This window comes from Hyperolius riggenbachi, chromosome 2, assembly GCF_040937935.1.
Source record: "Hyperolius riggenbachi isolate aHypRig1 chromosome 2, aHypRig1.pri, whole genome shotgun sequence".
Lineage (NCBI taxonomy): Eukaryota > Metazoa > Chordata > Amphibia > Anura > Hyperoliidae > Hyperolius > Hyperolius riggenbachi.
Genome location: NC_090647.1, coordinates 488,492,419 through 488,514,687, shown reverse-complemented (window position 1 = coordinate 488,514,687; position 22,269 = coordinate 488,492,419). Strand labels below are relative to the sequence as shown.

General features: G+C 43.0%; 1 protein-coding gene across 2 annotated transcripts in view; it reads right to left on the bottom strand.

The window, feature by feature from the left end:
- The window catches only part of LOC137547141 (interferon-induced GTP-binding protein Mx2-like), an 89,542-nt gene that overhangs the window by 35,392 nt on the left and 31,881 nt on the right, over positions 1–22,269 (bottom strand). For both annotated transcript variants that reach the window (XM_068270380.1, XM_068270381.1), the window contains 5 exons: positions 19,199–19,394; positions 18,648–18,776; positions 15,275–15,429; positions 10,667–10,805; positions 8,189–8,387 (listed from right to left, as the gene is read on the bottom strand). In XM_068270380.1, coding sequence (XP_068126481.1) covers positions 8,189–8,387; positions 10,667–10,805; positions 15,275–15,429; positions 18,648–18,776; positions 19,199–19,394 — 818 coding nt within the window. The remainder of the gene's footprint in view (positions 1–8,188; positions 8,388–10,666; positions 10,806–15,274; positions 15,430–18,647; positions 18,777–19,198; positions 19,395–22,269) is intronic.

The following is a 22,269-nucleotide window of genomic DNA, read 5'->3' as shown; positions in this document are numbered from 1 at the left end:
AAATGCGTCAAACTATGCGGAAGTGACACATTGCAGGCCAATCAGAGTGCCCCAGCCAGGCCCTAGCAACCAATCACAGGAGGGGAGCTATGCCCTCCCCTCCTGAATATAAAGCGGCGGCCATGATGGAAAAGCTCTGTCCTTGCTACACTGTGGTGCTGAGAGGATTATCTCCAGGCCATTGTTGTTTGAGCAAGTGCATTTATTGTGTTAAAAACAAAGCGGTTTTTTTGCTAACACTGCTCTTATACTGTACACAGTTAGCTAGTCAGTGAGTGATTGCTGTAGTTAGTTGTAGTCAGTGTAGTGTAGTGGGAGTGTGGGAGTCTAGTGATTATTTAACTGTGTGTAGTGCAGGCAGGTTCAGTGCTGCAGTGTAGTCAGTGTAGTGGGAGTGGGGATTATCTGTGTGTAGTGCAGGCAGGCAGGTTAGTGCAACTGCAGTGTTCACTTGTATATTCCAGTGACAGTTATACACTTGTACTATTTGCAGGCAGCCAGTCACACCGCCGGCGCCGCCACTCTCTGCCAGCGCTGTTCATTCATTCTGTCAGTGACCTTGTGCCGTGCCCAGTGCCCACTGCTCGCTCGCTGGCATATGAGCATCTCATTACACAGTGTGACATCCTTGTGTGCCCACTGCATCCTTCAGTGACCTAGTTGTATATCCAGTGCCCACTGCTGTGCCCACTGCATCCTTCAGTGACCTTGTACTGTGCCCACTGCATCCTTCAGTGACCTAGTTGTATATCCAGTGCCCACTGCTGTGCCCACTGCATCCTTCAGTGACCTTGTACTGTGCCCACTGCATCCTTCAGTGACCTTGTACTGTGCCCACTGCATCCTTCAGTGACCTAGTTGTATATCCAGTGCCCACTGCTGTGCCCACTGCATCCTTCAGTGACCTTGTACTGTGCCCACTGCATCCTTCAGTGACCTTGTACTGTGCCCACTGCATCCTTCAGTGACCTAGTTGTATATCCAGTGCCCACTGCTGTGCCCACTGCATCCTTCAGTGACCTTGTGCTGTGCCCACTGCATCCTTCAGTGACCTTGTACTGTGCCCACTGCATCCTTCAGTGACCTTGTACTGTGCCCACTGCATCCTTCAGTGACCTAGTTGTATATCCAGTGCCCACTGCTGTGCCCACTGCATCCTTCAGTGACCTTGTACTGTGCCCACTGCATCCTTCAGTGACCTTGTACTGTGCCCACTGCATCCTTCAGTGACCTAGTTGTATATCCAGTGCCCACTGCTGTGCCCACTGCATCCTTCAGTGACCTTGTGCTGTGCCCACTGCATCCTTCAGTGACCTTGTACTGTGCCCACTGCATCCTTCAGTGACCTTGTACTGTGCCCACTGCATCCTTCAGTGACCTAGTTGTATATCCAGTGCCCACTGCTGTGCCCACTGCATCCTTCAGTGACCTTGTACTGTGCCCACTGCATCCTTCAGCGACCTATGACGCTGTGCTGCTACTGCTACTACTACCACCAGTATGTTGCCATGGTCCTTCTGTGCTGCTGCTGCTGCTGAACTGAACGCCCGCTTTGTCCTCCTCCTCCTCCTGACTCAGTCGCTACCACGGTACCACCAATGTACTCTGTCTGCGTTATCACTGCCCGGGTCACCAGGTGCATTTAATTTTTTGGCCAGCACTATGACGCTGTGCTGCTACTACTACTACCACCAGTATGTTGCCATGGTCCTTCTGTGCTGCTGCTGCTGCTGAACTGAACGCCCGCTTTGTCCTCCTCCTCCTCCTGACTCAGTCGCTACCACGGTACCACCAATGTACTCTGTCTGCGTTATCACTGCCCGGGTCACCGGGTGCATTTAATTTTTTGGCCAGCACTATGACGCTGTGCTGCTACTGCTACTACTACCACCAGTATGTTGCCATGGTCCTTCTGTGCTGCTGCTGCTGCTGAACTGAACGCCCGCTTTGTCCTCCTCCTCCTCCTGACTCAGTCGCTACCACGGTACCACCAATGTACTCTGTCTGCGTTATCACTGCCTGGGTCACCGGGTGCATTGAATTTTTTGGCCAGCACTATGACACTGTGCTACTACTACTACTACCACCAGTATGTTGCCATGGTCCTTCTGTGCTGCTGCTGCTGATCTGACCACCCGCATTGTCCTCCTCCTCCTGACTCAGTCGCTTCCACCAATGTACTCTGTCTGCGTTCACACTGCCCAGGTCACCGGGTGCATTTAATTTTTTGGCCAGCACTATGACGCTGTGCTGCTACTACTACTACCAGTATGTTGCCGTGGTCCTTCTGTGCTGCTGAACTGACCGCCCGCATAGTCCTTCTCCTGACTCAGTCGCTACCACCACTGCACTCTGCGTTCACACTGCCCGTGTCCACTGACAACTCTGCTGCGATGTCATTGCTAATTGCTGCAAAAAAAACAAAAAAAAAATTACAAAAACCTCTCTGGGGCTTTTTTGGCGTCAGCCACTCATCCTCCTCCAGCGGTACCTACGCCGCCAAGTGCCATTGGAACTCGCCTTCACCTCTTTGACTGCTTAACGCGTATATCCCTTTTTAAAACCACTTATTACCAATTAATAGCCCCATTTAAAGTGTTGATTTCACTTTAAAATCCATTTTCTCTAAAAAAAAAAATTTTTAGGAATTTTTTATGTTGAAGTTATGTTGCCCCTTATCACCTCGATAATCCATGCAATTTGGGGGATTGTAGCATGTATGGGGGCTTTGTTATTAACGTTAAAAGAAAATCCGCCTCCGGGCGGGAATCCACGCGTGATTACGCCATTCACGGCAGAAAATCCGCGTGGTTGCGTGGACGCGAACGAAAATCCGCATGCGGCGGGGCCGAATGCGGATTTTTTTTTCAACCACGCGGATTTCCGAATTCGTGGATGAGGCACATCCGAGCATCACTGCTCTAGTCCTTTGAGAAGGCCTAGGGACAAAAAGCTCATCCGCCAAGCTATTATATTGCCCTCTGATGTATTTATACATGTTAATTAGATCCCCTCTAAGGCGTCTTTTCTCTAGACTAAATAAACCCAGTTTATCTAACCTTTCTTGGTAAGTAAAACCTTCCATCCCACGTATCAATTTTGTTGCTCGTCTCTGCACCTGCTCTAAAACTGCAATATCTTTTTTGTAATGTGGTGCCCAGAACTGAATTACATATTCCAGATGTGGCCTTACTAGAGAGTTAAACAGGGGCAATATTATGCTAGCATCTCAAGTTTTTATTTCCCTTTTAATGCAACCCAAAATTTTGTTAGCTTTAGCTGCAGCGGCTTGGCATTGAGTACGATTATTTAACTTGTTGTCGATGAGTACTCCTAAGTCCTTCTCCATGTTTGATGTCCCCAACTGTATCCCATTTATTTTGTATGGTGCTAGACCATTGGTACGACCAAAATGCATCACTTTACATTTGTCAACATTGAATTTCATCTGCCATGTATGTGCCCATATAGCCATCCTATCCAGATCCTGTTGCAATATGACACTATCTTCCTGAAAGTTGATGATTCTGCACAATTTTGTATCATCTGCAAAAATAGCAACATTGCTCACTACTGCATCTACTAGGTCATTAATAAATAAATTGAAGAGCACTGGACCCAGTACAGACCCCTGTGGGACCCCACTGCTAACAGTCTCCCATTTTGAGTACGATCCATTGACCACAACTCTTTGTTTTCTGTCCATTAGCCAGTTCCCTATCCATGCACACATACTCTTCCCCAGTCCTTTCATCCTCAACTTTTGCACCAAACTTTTGTCCAAGTATATCACATCTACAGCATTCCCAATATCCATATTAGCATTCACTACCTCATTAAAGCTGAGCATGTTAGTCAAACAGGACCTGTCTTTAGTAAACCCATGTTGATGCTGAGAAATAAGATTATTTTCTAGTATGAAGTCATGTATAGTATCTCTTAGTAACCCCTCAAATAGTTTGCTAACTGATGTTAAGCTTACAGGTCTAAATTTCCTGGATCTGATCTTTTGCCCTTCTTAAATAATGGGAAAACGTGGGCTGTACGCCAATCCACTGGGACTCTGCCGGTTGAAAGAGAGTCACAAAAGATAAGATATAGGGGTTTATCTATAACTGAACTTAATTCCCTTAGGACCCGAGGATGCATGCCATCCGGGCCAGGTGCCTTATCTATTTTTAATTTATTTAGTCTTGCCTTCATTTCTTCCTGCGTTAAGTATTTAATATTACAGTTAGAAGATTGAGACTCTTCTGTCTCTGTAATTTGCAACAGTGCTGTTTCCTTTGTGAACACAGAAGCATTTAATAACTCTGCCTTACCTTGGTCATCCACCATTGGGTTCCCACCCTCATCCTTTAGGAGTCCTATACAGTCAACCTTTCTTTTTTTAGAGTTGATGTAAAACTTTTTTGGGTTAGATTTGATATCCCTAGCGATTTGATTTTCAGCTTTGATCTTTGCCAGCCTAATTTCTTTTTTACAATTTTTATTGCACTCCTGACCTTTAATGACCTTTAAAGAAAAACATTTCTTTGTTATAGCTGATACACATCCTGCAATACATCTGCAGTTTGTCTACTTCCTGCTTTCATGTAGGCAGAGATATTATTAACATCCTGTGTTTACCAAATAGAACTCTGCCATGGCAGACAGCTGACACAGCTGAGGGATCGAATTACAACTTGAGATTAGTCACAGATGGGGGGGGGGGAAATAAGATAGGCTAAACTCTCTAAATACAGACAGAGGGAATTTCTCTATGTTTTCTTTCTGTCCAGTGCAAGAGTTCAGGTCCACTTTAAAGGGATACTGTAGGGGGGTCGGGGGAAAATGAGTTGAACTTACCCGGGGCTTCTAATGATCCCCCGCAGACATCCTGTGCCTGCGCAGCCGCTCACAAATGCTCTGGCCCTGCCTCCGGTCCACTTCTGGGATTTCAGACTTTAAAGTCTGTAACCCACTGTGCTTGCGTTGCCATGTCCTTGCTCCCGCTGATGTCACCAGGAGCATACTGCGCAGGCCCAGTATGGTCTGTGCCTGCGCAGTACGCTCCTGGTGACATCAGCGGGAGCGAGGACACAGCAACGCAGGCGCAGTGGTTTTCAGACTTTAAAGTCTGAAATTTCAGAGGTGAACCAGAGGCGGGGCCGGAGCATCGGTGAGTGGCTGCGCGGGCACAGGACTTCTGCGGGGGACCATTAGAAGCCCCGGGTAAGTTCAACTCATTTTTCCCCGACCCCCCCCCCCCCCTACAGTATCCCTTTAAGGGCCCATAAACACTATTACCAGTGTCATGTGTATCCACTAGTAACCAGGGGTTTGCCTGGAAGGAGACGTGCATAACAGGTAGTAACTATTGATACTATTCTTTTTTTCATAGAATATCAGAAATCTAATTTTAAGATGTAATCGTGATATGTTGGTGACATCCCTTGTTCATCAAGTTCCACTCCCAGAACATCGAAGCACCTTGCTTTGCTGCTGATTGCCAGCTGAACCACTGACTTGTCCAGGTTCAGCCTCATGCACGAGGATTGCGCTGGCATTAATAATTCTAGGAATAATTATAATTCCAGTATTTGTATGGCGCTTTTCTCCCGTCGGAGCGCTTGAGCTGCAGCCACTAGAGCACACACAGTAGCAGTGTTAGGGAGTCTGATGCTGGGCATACACGGCGAGATAATGCGCCGGAATCGAGCCAGTGGCACAATGCCGGCGCGTCACCGCTCGTCCGCATGTGCACGCGGATCGATATCCGCTTGTCCCGGCGGGCGCTTCCTTATCAGCGCTTCGTTTTCTGCATTGTCCGCCCGTGGGGATTGAGCGCGGTATCGATCTGCCGCGGTGATCGGTCACGTCGGATATTATCAATCGAGCCATCAGCGGCTCAATTGATAAGAACTATCGCGCCGTGTATGCCCAGCATGAGTCTCGCCCAAGAACTTCTTACTAAATAGGTGCTGGTTAACTGAAATAGGAAGAGCGGAGATTCAAACACAGGTCTCCTATGTCAGAGCCATTATGCTGGGTACACACTATGAGATTTTCTGGCCGATTTACTTTCCGATCAATTATTTCCAACATGTTCGATTTTCTTTCCGATCGATTTCCGAGCATTTTCCGATCGATTTCCTATTGAAGTGCATGGAAATCGATTGGAAAATGCTCGAAAATCGATCGGAAAGCAAATCGAACATGTTGGAAATAATCGATCGGACAGTAAATCGGCCAGAAAATCTCAGAGTGTACCCAGCATTATGCTGGGCATACACGGTGCGATAATGTCCCTCGTCCGCGTGCGCTTCCTTATCTGCGCTTCGTTTTTGCCCATAGTCCGCCCACAGGGATCGAGCCGGGAATCGATCCATGCGGTGATCGGACACATCGGAAATGATCAATCGAGCCAACAGCGGCTCGATTGATAAGGAGCAGTCGAGCCGTGTATGCCCAGCATTACACTATTCAGCTGACACTTGTTAGCATTCTTGCTGTTCTCACTGTACCCATTGTTCTCCATGTACCCATCAATCCTGGTCCATTCTCCAACTGCTGTTTCCAGATAAGGGGTTCTTCCACCCTGGTGGTCCTGTCATTCTTTCAGTCCACTCTATCCTCAGGCAGAAGCTTCATGTCCCAGCATTTCAGCATGGGTAATACAGGGGTATGGAATATGGAGGATGGGGGGGGGGGGGGGGGGGGGGGGGGGGAGAGATAGGGGCAGAGACAAGTACACACAAGTATTAAGCATTAAACCTTTAAACCATTAAACCTTATCGCTCAACTGTCCTTTTTTTTCAGAGGTACCATACCACTAGAGTACTGGTTAAGGGCACTGCCTTTGACATTGGAGACCAGGGTTTGAATCCTGGCTAGGTCAAGTACCTATTCAGTAAGGAGTTCAAGGCAAGACTCTCTAACACTGCAGGGTGGCCTCCTGAGCGCATCCCAGTGGCTGCAGCTCTTGAGCGCTTTGAGTCCAACAGGAGAAAAGTGCTATATAAATGTTTGGATTGATATTATTACTATTATTATACCTCGTTTGCTGCTCAATCCCTCTGTCCCTCTTTCTTTCTTGGTTTTCCCTCTTTCAAAACTAATGTACATACCTGTATAACTACAGTATATGTATTTCTTTACTAAAAACATGCTTATGAGAGTTTAACTTTATTTATTCCCATCCTCTAAACTAATGTATTGCTTATTTTAAAACGATAATATAAAGTAAACATAGTTATTATAGAAAGCTAGATTGTTATTTTGCACATTCATTCTTTGTGGTATGAAAATAACACAGTATAAAAACCTGTTTATTTCATGCTAAAAAATGTGTTCGCAATTCTTGTTCAGGGATCGTGCATCGCTCTCTAAATTAGAATTGCAAATAAAATTGGAGGAAACTGCCGCTGCGCAGACACAGAGAGAACATACAAGCTCCATGCAGATAGTAGCGAGAGTGCTATCCACTATGCCACCGGCTGCCCACCTTTCTCCTCAGGAATTTTCTGTCCAGCCATGAGAAGCGCTATTCCCGAATTAGCTGGTGAGAACTTTAACATTTCAAGTAGCAATATCCTATTTTACAAGCTTGTTACAAACAGAAAAAAGTATGGATCCCCTAGCAATCGGATGGCAAGAATATGATATACTTTTTGCAATCTATGATGTCTTTTTGGGAACATGTTAAACTTTCTATTTAAGTGAATCAGAAGGAACCCCCCCCCCCCCCCCCAAAAAAAAAAAAAAAAAACCAACAACCAGATACTTACCTAAGGAGAGGGAAGGCTCTGGGTCCTATAGAACCTTCCGATTCCTCTCCTCACCCTCTCATACTCCCACAAGCTCCTCTGTTCAAATCTCCCACTGTGGGAGGTTTTGGAAGTATTCGGGAGCCTGAATGCTCCAGAGGGTGAGAAACTCTGTACTGCACATGCACGAGTGTGCGAGAAAGAGAGCTAGCGTATGCGCATTATGTAGTTTCCTGTCTTTGGTAGTCCGTGTGCTCCAAAAGACTTCTGCTGAAGCCCTTCCGCAGCGCAAGAGAGCAGTCTCCAACCCATGGGTTGGAGACTGCTAACGGGAGAGCCAGCGCTGGAATGACAGGATGAGGAGAAAAACAGGAAGGCTCTATAGGACCCAGAGCCTTCCTTCTTCTTAGGTGGGTTCATAGTTCTGACACAGATTTTACCTGAATTCATCATGTTCTTCAAAAAAAGTTTTTTCGTTTTTCAGAGAGTCTTGCAGGGAAAGGTTATTCTGGATCTCTCTCTGGCCACGACACTTCACCATCATGTAGCCTTTTGTAAGACAATATGCTTCATTCCGGACTGTTTTTAACACCTCTTTCTCTGCTCCTCTGTCAACTAAGTCTGGCTTGGTGATAACTCCTGTGGAAGAAGACCAACAGCTGCTCATCTTGCCTGAATGTCTAAGTTTAAAAGCAGTTCTTCATGCAAAAAAAATGAATTTAAGCAATGTACTGTATATCAATGGCCATAGTCACATGTCTCTGTATTATGCCTGGTAACTATGCCCATAACCAAAAACTCGCTAGGCAAGGCAACTTTACCGTTACTAATGCTGGGGGAGCACCGCCCATTAACCCATTAGCATCATGCGTGCTACCGCGGTAACATGCGTGTCGCTAATGGGTTAACGGACGGTGCTTCTGGCGTTAGTAACGGTAAAATTCCCATGCTCTGCCTGCACACATCAAGCTTACTGCTAGTCGGTGCATTATTCTTCTTCTTCTTATTATTATTTTTATTTATAAAGCGCCAACATATTCCGTGCCGCTGTACAAAGTGGAAAAACAAACAAGCGGTACATAATGATACAGACAATGATATGTATCAAATATGGACACTGGTACAAAATACAGAACTGGTGATGATTACAATGTTTACAAATGTATAACAGAGTGCAAGCTATGAAATGAATAAAAAATTCTCAGACACAAAAGGATGAGACATAAGACACAGGTGCACCAGGTAATCTGAGGTTACACCGTGTCTGTTCTCTGGAGACTTCACAGTACTCCATAATGAGGTGCGAAGGGGTGAGAGAGATAAAAAAACAGAGAGAACTTCTTCGAGGCAACCTTACCCCCTTACAGTGGGAGGAGGTCTATCATATTGATGCATACTGTATATATCTCACCAATATTATAAATGTGAAAGTTTGGATGTTCGTTGCTTAATCACGCAACAATGGCTGAACGGATTTGAATGCAATTTGGCACACACATAGTACATTACCTGGAATAACATATAGGATACTTTTTATCCCCGTAACCAAAAAGTGGGCGGAGACAAATATAAATTTCACTGGGAAAATGTAAACAGCAGCCATTCTTACACTGTTAATGGTAGGGTTCTCAAACTTTGCACAGTTGGTTACTGGGTGACTGGGATTAATATTCAGAAAAGTTAATAGAGCCCACAAAAGCTAATTAAAATTCACCTATTGATTTTCAAGGGGAATATTTAATTGCTGCCATTCTTGCAGTTGCAGTGTTAATGGCACAAGCCTCAAACCTCGTACAGTTGGTCATTGGGTGACTGGGGTTCAAATTCAGAAAAGGGGGTGGAGCCACAAACGGCCAATCAGATTTGTTTCATTTCGATGTAAGTTATTAATGCCAAAGACCGCAAAGCTAACAAACTAGGTCATTGAGTAGTTGACTAATTATGTGTTAAGCTTAGAAAAAGTGTGCGGAGCCAACACCAGCCAAATACATACCCAGGAAACGCCGGGCCATGAGCTAGTATGTATATATTCATGCATATATATATATATATATATATATATATATATATATATATATATATATATATATATATATATATATATATATATACACACTGTATACACACACACACATATAAATGACACGTCCAAGAACCAACCAACTAAACCCCCATGGGCACCTGTACTACATGTTGAATGTAGGTAATAGAGAACCAGAACCACTATGGTTTTTTGTAGAGGAATGGATGGTTTGCATATTCCCTCACTGCCTTAAACTGAACCTAAACTAAATGGCTGCAGCGTGACAAGCCAATCCTCCGGTCCCCCGCAGCGTCCTACTTTCATTTCCGGCGACACGAAAGGATCAGTTTGTCACGGTGCAGGCACAGAGCAGCTGCAGGGGCCGATAGAAGCGCCAGGTAAGTTAAACTGGCTTTTATTCATTTAGTTTAAGTTCACTTTAAAGAGGAACTGTAGTGAAAATAACAATGAATAAAATTGCTTTTTTTTTTACAATATCCATTTACAGATTATTCATAGCTCCCAATTGTCACTTTTTCGGAGGGACAGTCCCGATTTGGGAACTCAATCCCTTTGTCTCTACTTCTTCCTCATCTGTCGCTCTTTCAGGATTGATGTACAGATCTATGTAACTATGTTGGTGCTTTATAAACACAATAAATAAATACATGTATTTTGTACTGGAAAATGTGTTTAACTGACTCTAAAAATGTATTTCCATCAATTAAATTGATATATTACTTTTTGTTTTCAAATGTTGATAAAACGGAAAATGCTCCAGGATAGAAAGGACCAATGTGGTTTGAATTATCAAACATCTTTTTTTTATGAAATCGTTATGATATGTGTGACGCGCCATAGCGGTTATTATTGGTTTCAGAAATGTTTTACTGACCTATGGTCCGTTCTCCATTGGGATCCACCTCTTGGGCCATTTCCAGAGCCTCTGCTGTAGCAATATCCACATTACCGGGGACCACAACCAAATTGATGGTTTCTTGTCTTGTAATATATTTCTTTATTATTTGCTTGATCTGTGAAATTATAAACAGTTTAAAAAATCACAGTGTTATGTATTGAAAGTGCCTGTTTTCCATCTTAATGTATAGCCAGATCTCAGACACTTTAAAGTAAACCTGTAACGAGAAAAAGTGCCCCGGGGGGGGGGGGGGGGGGGGTAATCACCTCGGGTAGGGGAAGCCTCCGGATCCTATCAAGGCTTCCCCCGTCCTCCTGTGTCCCACGGCGGTCTTGCTGTGCCCCTCCGAACAGGCACAGTATCGGCTCTCCACTCGGAGATAGGTGGAAATAGCCGATCGCTGTCGGGCCGCTCTACTGCGCAGAAAAGGTAAGTATATCAAGCCTTGTCAGGCTTGTCGAGCCAGGATTGCGGGAGACTTCATGGGAAACAGCGCTGGACTGCCTGCAGCAACAAGGGAGAGGGAAGCCTCATTGGGACCCTGAGGCTTCCCCCTACTGAGGTGAATAACCCCCAGGGGACGTCTTTTTCAGTACAGGGTCTCTTTAAGGATTTTTCACCTTTTATCTGTGTATGACATACTGTAGAATAGAAGGCATACATTTGAAGCAATGACACAGTAACAGAGGGGTGAATATATACTTTGGAGCAGAATTGTTGTTGTTTGTTAAAGAAAAAAAAAAAAACCTTATGTCTGCAAAGGTGCTTTATAGCAGCAGGGACTGCTGGTATTAGTTGAAAAGGACGCCTGAACCATCTGTGTAAAAAGGACGCCTCCATAGACTTCAATGTTATTTTCGGCTACAAGGTGGTGAAAAGGGCACCCGAGTTTTCGACTTGGCTACAAGGTTTTAGATTCAGCTACAATAGAGCGCCCTTTCATAGCTAAGATTTTTAATTCGGATACAAAAGGGTGCCCCTTTATAGCCAAGATTTTTTTTAAGCTATAAAGGGTGCGGGATATAACTGAGATTTTTTCAGCTATAAAGGGTGCGGGATATAGCCGAGATTTTTTTCAGCTATAAAGGGTGCGGGATATAGCCGAGATTTTTTCAGCTATAAAAACAGTGCGGGATATAGCCGAGATTTTTTCAGCTATAAAGGGTGCGGGATATAACCGAGATTTTTTCAGCTATAAAGGGTGCGGGATATAGCCGAGATTTTTTCAGCTATAAAGGGTGCGGGATATAGCCGAGATTTTTTCAGCTATAAAGGGTGCAGGATATAGCCGAGATTTTTTCAGCTATAAAGGGTGCGGGATACAGCCGAGAGTTTTTCAGCTATAAAGGGTGCGGGATATAGCCGAGATTTTTTCAGCTATAAAGGGTGCGGGATATAGCCGAGAGTTTTTCAGCTATAAAGGGTGCGGGATATAGCCGAGATTTTTTCAGCTATAAAGGGTGCGGGATATAGCCGAGATTTTTTTAGGCTTTATAAATGTGACTATAACATTGGATATATCAGCAGGTGACTAAATTAGGTTATTATACTTAATTTGGATATATCAGTTAATTCGGTTATATCAGTTAATTCAGTTATATCTGTTCAAAATAACATATATGCTTGATATTAACCACTTCACAACTGAGGGGTTTTACCCCCTGACCACCAGAGCAATTTTCACCTTTCAGCGCTCCTTCCATTCATTCGTCTATAACTTTATTATTACTTATCCCAATGAAATGAACTATATCTTGTTTTTTTCGCCACCAATTAGGCTTTCTTTAGGTGGGACATTATGCCAATAATTATTTTATTCTAAATGTGTTTTAATGGGGAAATAGGAAAAAATGTGGGAAAAAATTATTATTTTTCAGTTTTCGGCCATTATAGTTTTTAAATTAAGCATGCTACTGTAATTAAAACCCATGAAATGTATTAACCCATTTGTCCCGGTTATAAAACCATTTAAATTATGTCCCTATCACAATGTTTGGCGACAATATTTTATTTGGAAATAAAGGTGCATTTTTTTCAGTTTTGCATCCATCCCTAATTACAAGCCCGCAGTTTATAAAGTAACAGTGTTATACCCTCTTGACATAAATATTTAAAAAGTTTAGTCCCTAAGGTAACTATTTATGTTTTTTTTTTTATTGTATTTTTTTTTTTTTTAATTACAAAAAAAAAAAAAAAATTGGGGAGTGTGGGAGGTAATCAGTTAATTTATTGTGTAAATGTAATGTTTGTATATGTAAAATGCTTTTAGGGTGTAGTTTACTATTTGGCCACAAGATGGCCACAGAGTGTTTGTTTACATGCGACCTGTAAGCGTCCGGAAGGACACTTACAGGAAGCAGTAGGAGGCTGGGAGACTCACAATAATCTCACTGTTTCTGAAAGAAGCAGCAGATCATTGCGGGGGCTTAGATCAACGAACGGGAATGGATTTTCCCGTTCATTGATCTCCGGGCGAGCGGGCGGCGGCGTGCACGAGCAGCAGGTGCGCGCGCACGAGCGGCGGGAGCGCGGACAGCGACGGTAGCGCGGAAGGTACGGATTTCTCCGTCCCTGGTTTTTTTAGGAGGGAAAAAAGGGGCGGAGAAATCCGTACGCGTGGGGGTAAAGTGGTTAAATGCGGCAAAGATTGAGCACCACCATGGGGGTCTTAGGGTTAGGCACCACCAGGGGGGAATTTTAGGGCTAAGCACCACCAGCGGAGGGTTCTGTGTGAGAGTAGGGAGAAGCTAGGCCATAGTAATAACCAAGGGGGTCTTAGGGTTAGGCACCACCAAGGGGTCAGTCTTATGCTGAATACACACCATGAGTTTCCGCGTCGCACGCGTCCGTCGATACACGTCGATTCGATTATTTCCGAGCATTTCCGAACGCATTTCGATTATTTTTAGGCCGAATGCCATGTAAAGTATGGCAAATCGACCTAACGATCCATCGAACCGCGAATCGGACATGTCGGAAATAATCGAATCGACGCGTATCGACGGACGCATCGAAACGCGGAAACGCATGGTGTGTATCCAGCATTAGGATTAGGCACCACCAGGGGGATCTTAAAGCGGAATATAACCCTGCATTTCAACTTTGCTCTAAAACATTATTTACAGCATATTATATGCAAAAAGCATTTTTTTTTTAGTAGACCAGCATTGGAAGGGTTAAACACAGAGGTTTTAAGTTCCGTGCAGACGTTCAGATAGTTACATTCTATTTAGTTAGATGTATCTATTGACAAACAGTTACACACTCTTTGGCTGTCCTCCAAGCTCCTTCTCAGTGAGAGAGATGAGTCACAATAAATACTTATTTGTAAACAAAAAGTATCTAACTGAAGTTCGGATGCGTCTGCAAAAATCTCCAGGGACTTTAAAGCCCTGTGTAACCCTTCCAATGCTGGTCTAGTAAAAAAAAAAAATGCTGGTTGCATATAATATACTGTAAATAATGTTTTAGAGCAAAGTTGAAATGCAGGGTTATATTCCGCTTTAAGGTCAGGCATGACTAGGGGGTCTTAGAGGTAGGCACCAACGGGGGAGGGGGTAGTCTTAGGGCTAGGCACCACCAGGGGGGGTCTTAGGGTTAGGCACCACCAGTGGGGGTCTTAGGGTTAGGCACCACCTGTGAGGGTTAGGTACCACCAGGGGGGTCTTAGGGTTAGGCACCACCTGTGGAGGGTTCTGTGTGAGAGTAGGGAGAAGTGAGGTCATAGTAATCACTTTTCTCGGCTATATCCAGCGCCCTTTTATAGCCTAACAAATTTCGGCTATACCCTTTTTTATAAACTAAAACTAGATTTTCGGCTACACCAGTTACCTTTTGTAGTTGAATTTGGCATCTCAGCTACACCAGGCTTTTTTTGTAGCTGAATCTGGCTTTTTTTCATCTATATCAGGCATCCTTTTCAAATGTACACAGGACAGCCATAGTATCCCAGGAAAAACACATAAATATAAGTAGATAAATACTTGTCCTACTTGCATAACATATGTATTGTACTGTCCAGGTTTTGATTTCAGTGAATTTTATTTAGTAAATAAAGAGAAAACTATTTCAGGCATTTTCCATCTTTACTGCCTCTGACTGAATCCAATCCTGATGTAATTTCCTCCCTTCATTTTTTTTTTCTCCTAGAAACTGCACAGTCATATCTAGCTTGCTTTGTAAACACCTGTGAGCACAGCATAGATCGTATTTCAGCAGCTTCTGCAGAGGGGAGAGCTGTATTTCCCTTCTCAGCCTCTCTTACTGAACTGCCCTCAGCCAATCAAAGAAGAGCAGGAATACGGGAGGGGAGATAACAAGCTTCCCTCTCCTCGGCAATGTACCAGAATAGAGCCATGCTGGCTGAGATAAGATTCATTACAGACATATGTATGATTATACTGGAATGCTTGCAATGTAGACTGCATGAAGACTACATAATAAACACAGCAGTGGGTAAATGGAATTTGATTTTGTGGCTGACAATCCTGCTTTCATGAAAGATAGCTGTCATATACCATAACTATGAGTTACATGCAGGACTGATTATACCAGTATGGAGGGAAGAACTCTTATGCTCCTAACCTGTTTTCCGATGTTTATAGGTTGATTCGGTAAAGCGATTCTTGTTATCCCAGGCAGATCAATAAGTGTCAAATCAGGAACATTCGGTGCAAAAACTTCCAGCGTTATCAGCTCATCGCTGATCCCCTTCCCCGTGCCAACTAGGCTGTCCTGGGCTGACAGAGACAAACAAACAAGAGACACGTGAAGACATCTGCTTATAGTAATATACTACATCAAGTCAGATAGTATTATCTAATTAACAGCCTGAGCTTGTACCAGAATCTCATATAAGCTCAGCTCTAGCCATATTGTACATTTATATATATTTATTTTTATTGTGTATTTAGTTAGTATAAAAAGATGATATGATGATATAAGATGATTGATGCACACATTTGTATATATAGATTTATATTTACAATAATGTTTATTGGGAATAAAAATCTATACACAAATATGCACATCTCTACTACTACTAATAATAATAATAACTAACAATAATTAGTATTTGCTGTAAGACTGTGAGAGAAATAGGGGGGCTGCCATATTTATTTCCTTTTGAACAATACCAGTTGCCTGGCAGTCCTCCTGATCCTGTGTCTCTCATACTTTTAGCCATAGACCCTGAACAAGCATATGCAGATCAGGTACTCTGAGACTCAGTTGACTCAGGTTTTACTGGAATAGCCATATGCTTGTTCCAGGGTTTTGACGGAGACACCACTTATGCCAGAAGATCAACAGGACTGCCAGGCAACTGGCATTGTTTACAAGGAAATACATATGACAGATTCCATATCACCCTCACCTCGGGTTCCCTTTAACCACTTCTGTCTATCTGAATGGATATATCCGTCCAGATAGACTGCACAGCTGCTGCGGGGCCGTGCGTGCTCCCACCGCCATTCGCTGCCCCTGTGATCAATTAATGGGAATACAGATCCCATTCATTGATCTGTGTTCCCTTAAGAAAAAACTACGTCTTTCTCCGGAAAGCCGCGATTTTTCTGTGTCCCACGTCACCCCTTCTGTTCCTGCAAGCGAGAGCTCTCGCTTGCAGGACGGAAAATCAAAAACTCACTGTGGCCATCTTGTGGCCAAATAGTAAAACTACATCTACTTATTTCTTTTTTTAATATACACAATAGATTTAATTTTAAATCCCTTGTTTACCTCCCCAGTCCAAACAAACCCAAATAAAATTTTTAACAAAAAAAAAAAAATTACAATTAAAAAAAACATATAGTTACCTAAGGGTCTGAACTTTTTTAATAAGCAAGTCAAGCGAGTGTATTACTATACTTTTTAAAATTATAAGCTTGTAAATAGTGATGGATGCAAATTTAAAAAATGCACCTTTGTTTCCAAATAAAATATTGGCGCCATACATTGTGATAGGGATATAATTGAAATGGTGTAATAACCGGGACAAATGGGCAATTAATTGATAAGATCGCTGTTGCCATACCTAAATTATCATATTATGTTCAGCTAAGCTGAGTACACAATGCAGAAAATCTTCAGCTATATTTGGGTTGGGGGGGGCGAGCTGTAGCAGAGAACTTTGCTTACTTTGCACAGTAATTACTTAATTACAACACAATTTAATAATAATTTGTCATGCAACCAGGAATCTTATCATTTAGCCTTATTGAAGTGTGAATAATAAGTGTAAGTGTAATTTCATGATTGATTAAAAATTAGTGCTGATGTTTTTGGTTTCAATAATGATTTATATTTATCTGCTATATATGTGATTGTACGGTGTAATTTTTATACCTTATTTTTCATGATTTTCACCATAATGCTCCTTTAAAGTTTCCTCGAGGTGAGCCTCAGGTCAGAAATGTAAAGACTTGCCTAAGAAGAGGGAAGCCTCCGGATCCTGTAGAGGCTTAGCACGTTGTCCTCAGGTCCACCATTGCCGAGCATGGACCCCACAAAGAAAACTGACAGGAGCTGGTTGGATTTCAAGCTCGTAATCAAGCTCCTCTTCAAGCATGTGCATGATGGTAAGTGGCTCTGTGCTACTGCATAGGGGCGGTCGTGCTTGCGCGGGTGCGGTGCAGCCGTGCTCGTGCACAAAGAGGAGCGTGGTTTCAATGTGCAGAAGGTTCTGGGGCAGCAGCGGTGGTCCAGAGGACAGCATGGTAAGCCACTAGAGGATCAAGGGGCAGAACTATAAATCATGGAGTCCCCCCAGCAAAACTTTGATGCGACACTTTAATGTTCACAACCCTCCCTTTGCCTCTTCTTGGTGACCCCACAGCCTGGGGACCCATCTTACAAGGCTCATAAAACAAGTGTGGCCAAAGATGAAATTTTTGATTTTGTTTCAGAAGGATGGAGAGTGGTTAGATAGGTTATGATTGGAGAGGTTTGGAGAGAAATGTATTTTAAAACTGTTTATAGGGCATATATCCCACCAAAGGTCCATATCGCCATACTAGGAAGATCATTTTGGTGACATGTCCTAAATGTGGTGATCAAGTTCCATATCTGAACCATTTGTAATGGCAATGTGATAACATCCAGAAGTTTTGGTGAGTTTTATTGGCTTTTGCCAATAATATCTCTAGTAAACAACATCTCATTAAGCCCTACTCTTTTTCATAGCCCTGGACAAATGGACGGAGAGGAAATTTCCTTGCTTCCTAAATGGGAACATTTGTTTCTCATAATGTTTTTCGCTCAGTAATGAGAACCTGACATATTTTTCTGATGTGATGAAGAATACTGTAAGCAATGTCTTTCTTGCTGTGCCAATAAAAATATGTTTTAAAAACATGGCCATCAGGATCTTCACACCCATAACATGTGTAGTCACAAAAACACCTGATCTGGAGTATCAGAGAAAGGGAAGGTTAGTAGTTGCCTCCCCCCCCCCCTCCCCCACACACACACACACACACACACACTCACACACTCACCTCTGGGCCCCCCTGTAGTCGCAGCGGCTGCTCCCCCCCCCCCCCCCCTTGTCCCGTTACACCCCTGATCGAGAGGCTTACTTCTTGGATAAGTATTTAATTTCTGACCCTGAGGTTCCCCTCAGGTTCACTTTAAGGACCAGAGACTGTAAGAAAAAAAATGCACTCTGACCACTGTGACTGGCAGTGATCACAGGTTCAGGAGACAATGAAATTGGTTCCTGAAGATTGCATTGAACACAATTGTCTGTCATTAGACAGCTGAGTTTAGTGACTGCGGGCGCATGTGCGTCAGGAGTGAAAGAGCTAGTGCAGTTAAATCTACACCGTATCAGGCTTAAACAGCCGCAAGCACGGTATGGGTTTTACTGCGACTCTGTTTTTAAATAGCTGCATTATTTTTACTTGTATGACAAAAAATAAAAAAAAATAGATCTTAGATCAGCATTGGTGCAGCTTACCCATCCTTACTGCCTGCTCAACCTTCAAAGCGCTTTCGATGTTTTGCTTTTTATTACGGTAGGAAATAGTTGCTAGCCACTCTGGGTTTTTCTTCAACTTCAGCTCCAGGGGGCATCGTGTGACAATCCCTGCAGAGGGTACACAGCCACAGAGGGAAGAAGCATTTCAGAGTCATATCATCATAGATACAGGTGGGTAGGGTGAACTGAGAACACCCTGGAGGGGAACAAAAACACAGATAATGGGACAGAGACAACTGACCCCCGATGGTGCAGTAAGTCATAACAATAGAAAACTGAGGTAGAGTAGGTAAAGGTAATCACAAAGGAAGTTTGCAGAAGGGCAACCAACCACTGTAGGCAGGTGAGATGCAAAAACCCGACTCCACTTGGGTGTCCAGTCAAGCTGGGCGTGGCTGCTCTCTCGATGCAAAAGTTGTGGTTGTTGTTTGCTGGGGTGGTGTCAGCCGCCTGACCAAGTAGAGGGTAGATAACACAAGGGAAGGGGGGGGGGGAGGGGTCAGTAAAGGCAGTTGTGTTAACTTCCTTACCGTTCCCTCTGGGTAGAGACACTCCGGACAGAGCCTCCAGTACAGAACTCTTCCCTGAACTCTGATCACCAATGACAGCGATGGCCGGCAAGGGCAAGTCCTTATCCACCCCAAGTGACCTCAGCGAGTCAATGAGATCAATACAAGGACGAATCTTGTCTTCAAATTTGTTAGCCAGAAGATTTTCCTCCAGTGGCTGCAGGGAGAGATTAAGCAAAATTCTACTTTAAAACTGATTGGTCACTTAAATACAGAGCTGTGTACCGTTATCGTTACAGCTCAGTATCCCACACTGAACACAGACCAGAAAAAAACAAAGGAGAATGTTGTCTGTGGAGATGCCTGGTACACACCATGCAATTTCCCGTCAGATTGAAGGGGTCAAACCGATTATTTCCGTCAGGTCTGATCTGATTTCCGATTGTTTTTCTGATCAATTATCTGATCACTTCCATACAAAATCGATCAGAAAAAGGATTGGAAATCAGATCGGACCTGTCAGAAATAATCAATTCGACCCATCTATCTGACAGGAAATTGCATGGTGTGCACCAGACATAAGACCAAATCTAAACAGATTGATATTCCTGTGTCAACAGTTTCAAATTGCAAAAATGGTTAAAACATTTCAAATCTTGGAGACTGGTCAACCTTCCAGGATGTGGCCTCAAGATCTGGGAACTGTCACTGTTGCTGTTATTTATTCATACAAAACCATGTGGTAGCAAGTGTCTGGAATGTGACATGTGGAAGTAGGCAGGGTCACAGGGGAAAGTGGGAAGGACGCTACAACGGTTTTGCCTCGGGTGTTTGTCCAGGCATAGGGAAACTCCTTAAAGTTAACCTCCAGACTAAAAATCTACTCAGCAGCACTGAAAAGGCTTGGTATTTCTTTAACAATTTGACAGCATCAGAACTTTGTTTTTCTTACCCAAGCATCATTTTTAGCTGCACAGAAGAAAACTGCTCGGGCATTTTTCACCTGATGCTGTGCAAAGCATGATGGGATTTCTGATGTTGTTGTTCTCCTTCTGCTGTTTTGGCACCAATTTTTTTTTTTTAATTTTGAATTTGAGATTTGAAGCCTAGCGTGCGCAGCTGGGAGGGGTGATCAGGCCAGAGGACAGTTGGAACTGTGTCTCATGCTCCCTGTCACCTCCTTTCAACCAAAAAGATGGCTGCCCCCATGAAAAGATGGCTCCCCCATGAAATCACAAACGTTTGCCTGTTCTTTGAAAACATGGGTAAGAGTTTATATTACTTATCTATTTTAATTAACATAACTAATGTAACTTAATGACAGTATGTTTGCTTAGGCTGAAGTTCCCCTTTAAACACGGGAGGATATACCCACTGGTTTCGTCCTAAGAGCTGACTATTGCCAGAGTGCTGGGTGGGTGTGTTTTACATTCTATACATCTCAATGAATTACTACATGGGATTTATAAACAAACATTACTGTAAGCTAAATAATCCTCCAAACTGTGTTACTGTGATGCATTCTGTTAAAAGCTATATTTTGCCAGAAGCTGAAGGAGAAAGGGATAAAGAGTGCAGAGCATTCAGTGTGCTTCAGAGTGCTGGAGACACTGGCATCCTAGTGACCAGAGAACTGACTAGAGTGCACCACAAAACCTTTGAAGCTAGTGCTTTATGTCATGCTGCCCCTACCCTTTGAAATTCCTTACCACATCCAGTAAAGACAGCCTCATCCCTGGAGCTATTCAAATCTAGACTGAAAAGCCACCTGTTTAGCCTAGCATTTCCAGACTTATAGAATTCCTCCAATGTACCACAATTTACCAATCAATCAATTACTGGTCTGAGCCATGCTTATGCGCTTTGAGTCCTATGGCAGAAAAAACTTTATAAATGTTATTTGTTGTTTTCAACAAGCAGCTTTTTATCTGTTATCTATCTTCTAAATAAATTAACCATTAATGTGTCTTCTGTTTACCTATTGTATTTCTTTAGAGAAGGACTCATATAATTGATGCAATCTCAAGATCACCGAAAATTCCTTATAAAAAAGCTTTATTGACACATATACAAAACAGGTATATCCAAAAATAGAAAATGTATAAAAATACAGTTCTTGAATATCAAACAGTGGGTCCTCATAGAGCCAAAAATAGGGACGATATCTAATTTGACTTGGAAAATGATTGTAGCTTAATGGGTATTTATATTGTTCAAGGCTTTGAACAATATAAATACCCATTAAGCTACAATCATTTTCCAAGTCAAATTAGATATCGTCCCTATTTTTGGCTCTATGAGGACCCACTGTTTGATATTCAAGAACTGTATTTTTATACATTTTCTATTTTTGGATATACCTGTTTTGTATATGTGTCAATAAAGCTTTTTTATAAGGAATTTTCGGTGATCTTGAGATTGCATCAATTATATGAGTCCTTCTCTAAAGAAATACATTAGTCATGGTGGGCAAGGTGGACTGCCCTTAAAAAGGACTGTGTTTTGATCCTTCACGATATAAAGGACCTTACCCAATAGTATCTTTTCAACGGTCTGTTTACCTTTTGACATGGTCTGTTCTGTTAAAATCTGGTAGCCAAATCCACTGCTGCTGACCTGATAACACTGGAATTTAGCAAGGCTATTGAGAAAAAAAAGATGCATCCATGCATGCTGAAATGCTGATTTTATTGCTATGCATTCTTCAGACTTATTAGTAATGCTTTTACTGATTTTTTTTCTTATGGCTAACACGGTACAAATACTCTACTGGGGTTCATGAAAAAAAGGCACCAGAAAAAAAGAGCCCAGCTGGATATCGAATTGGCGCTGGTGGATAACAAAATTTCAACTATAAAAATCATTAACAAAATTGGTTTACGATAAATACCATTTTAACACAGATGGGAGATGATAACGAAAAGATATTAACGTTAAAAATCGTTATGTAATTCAACAATACAGCTTAACCTAACCCTACTCTCACAAAGAACCCTCCCCTGGTGTTGCCTAAAACTAACCACTCCCCTGGTGGTGCCTAACCCTAACCACCGCCCCCAGTGGTGCCTAACCCTAACCCCCCGGTGGTGCCT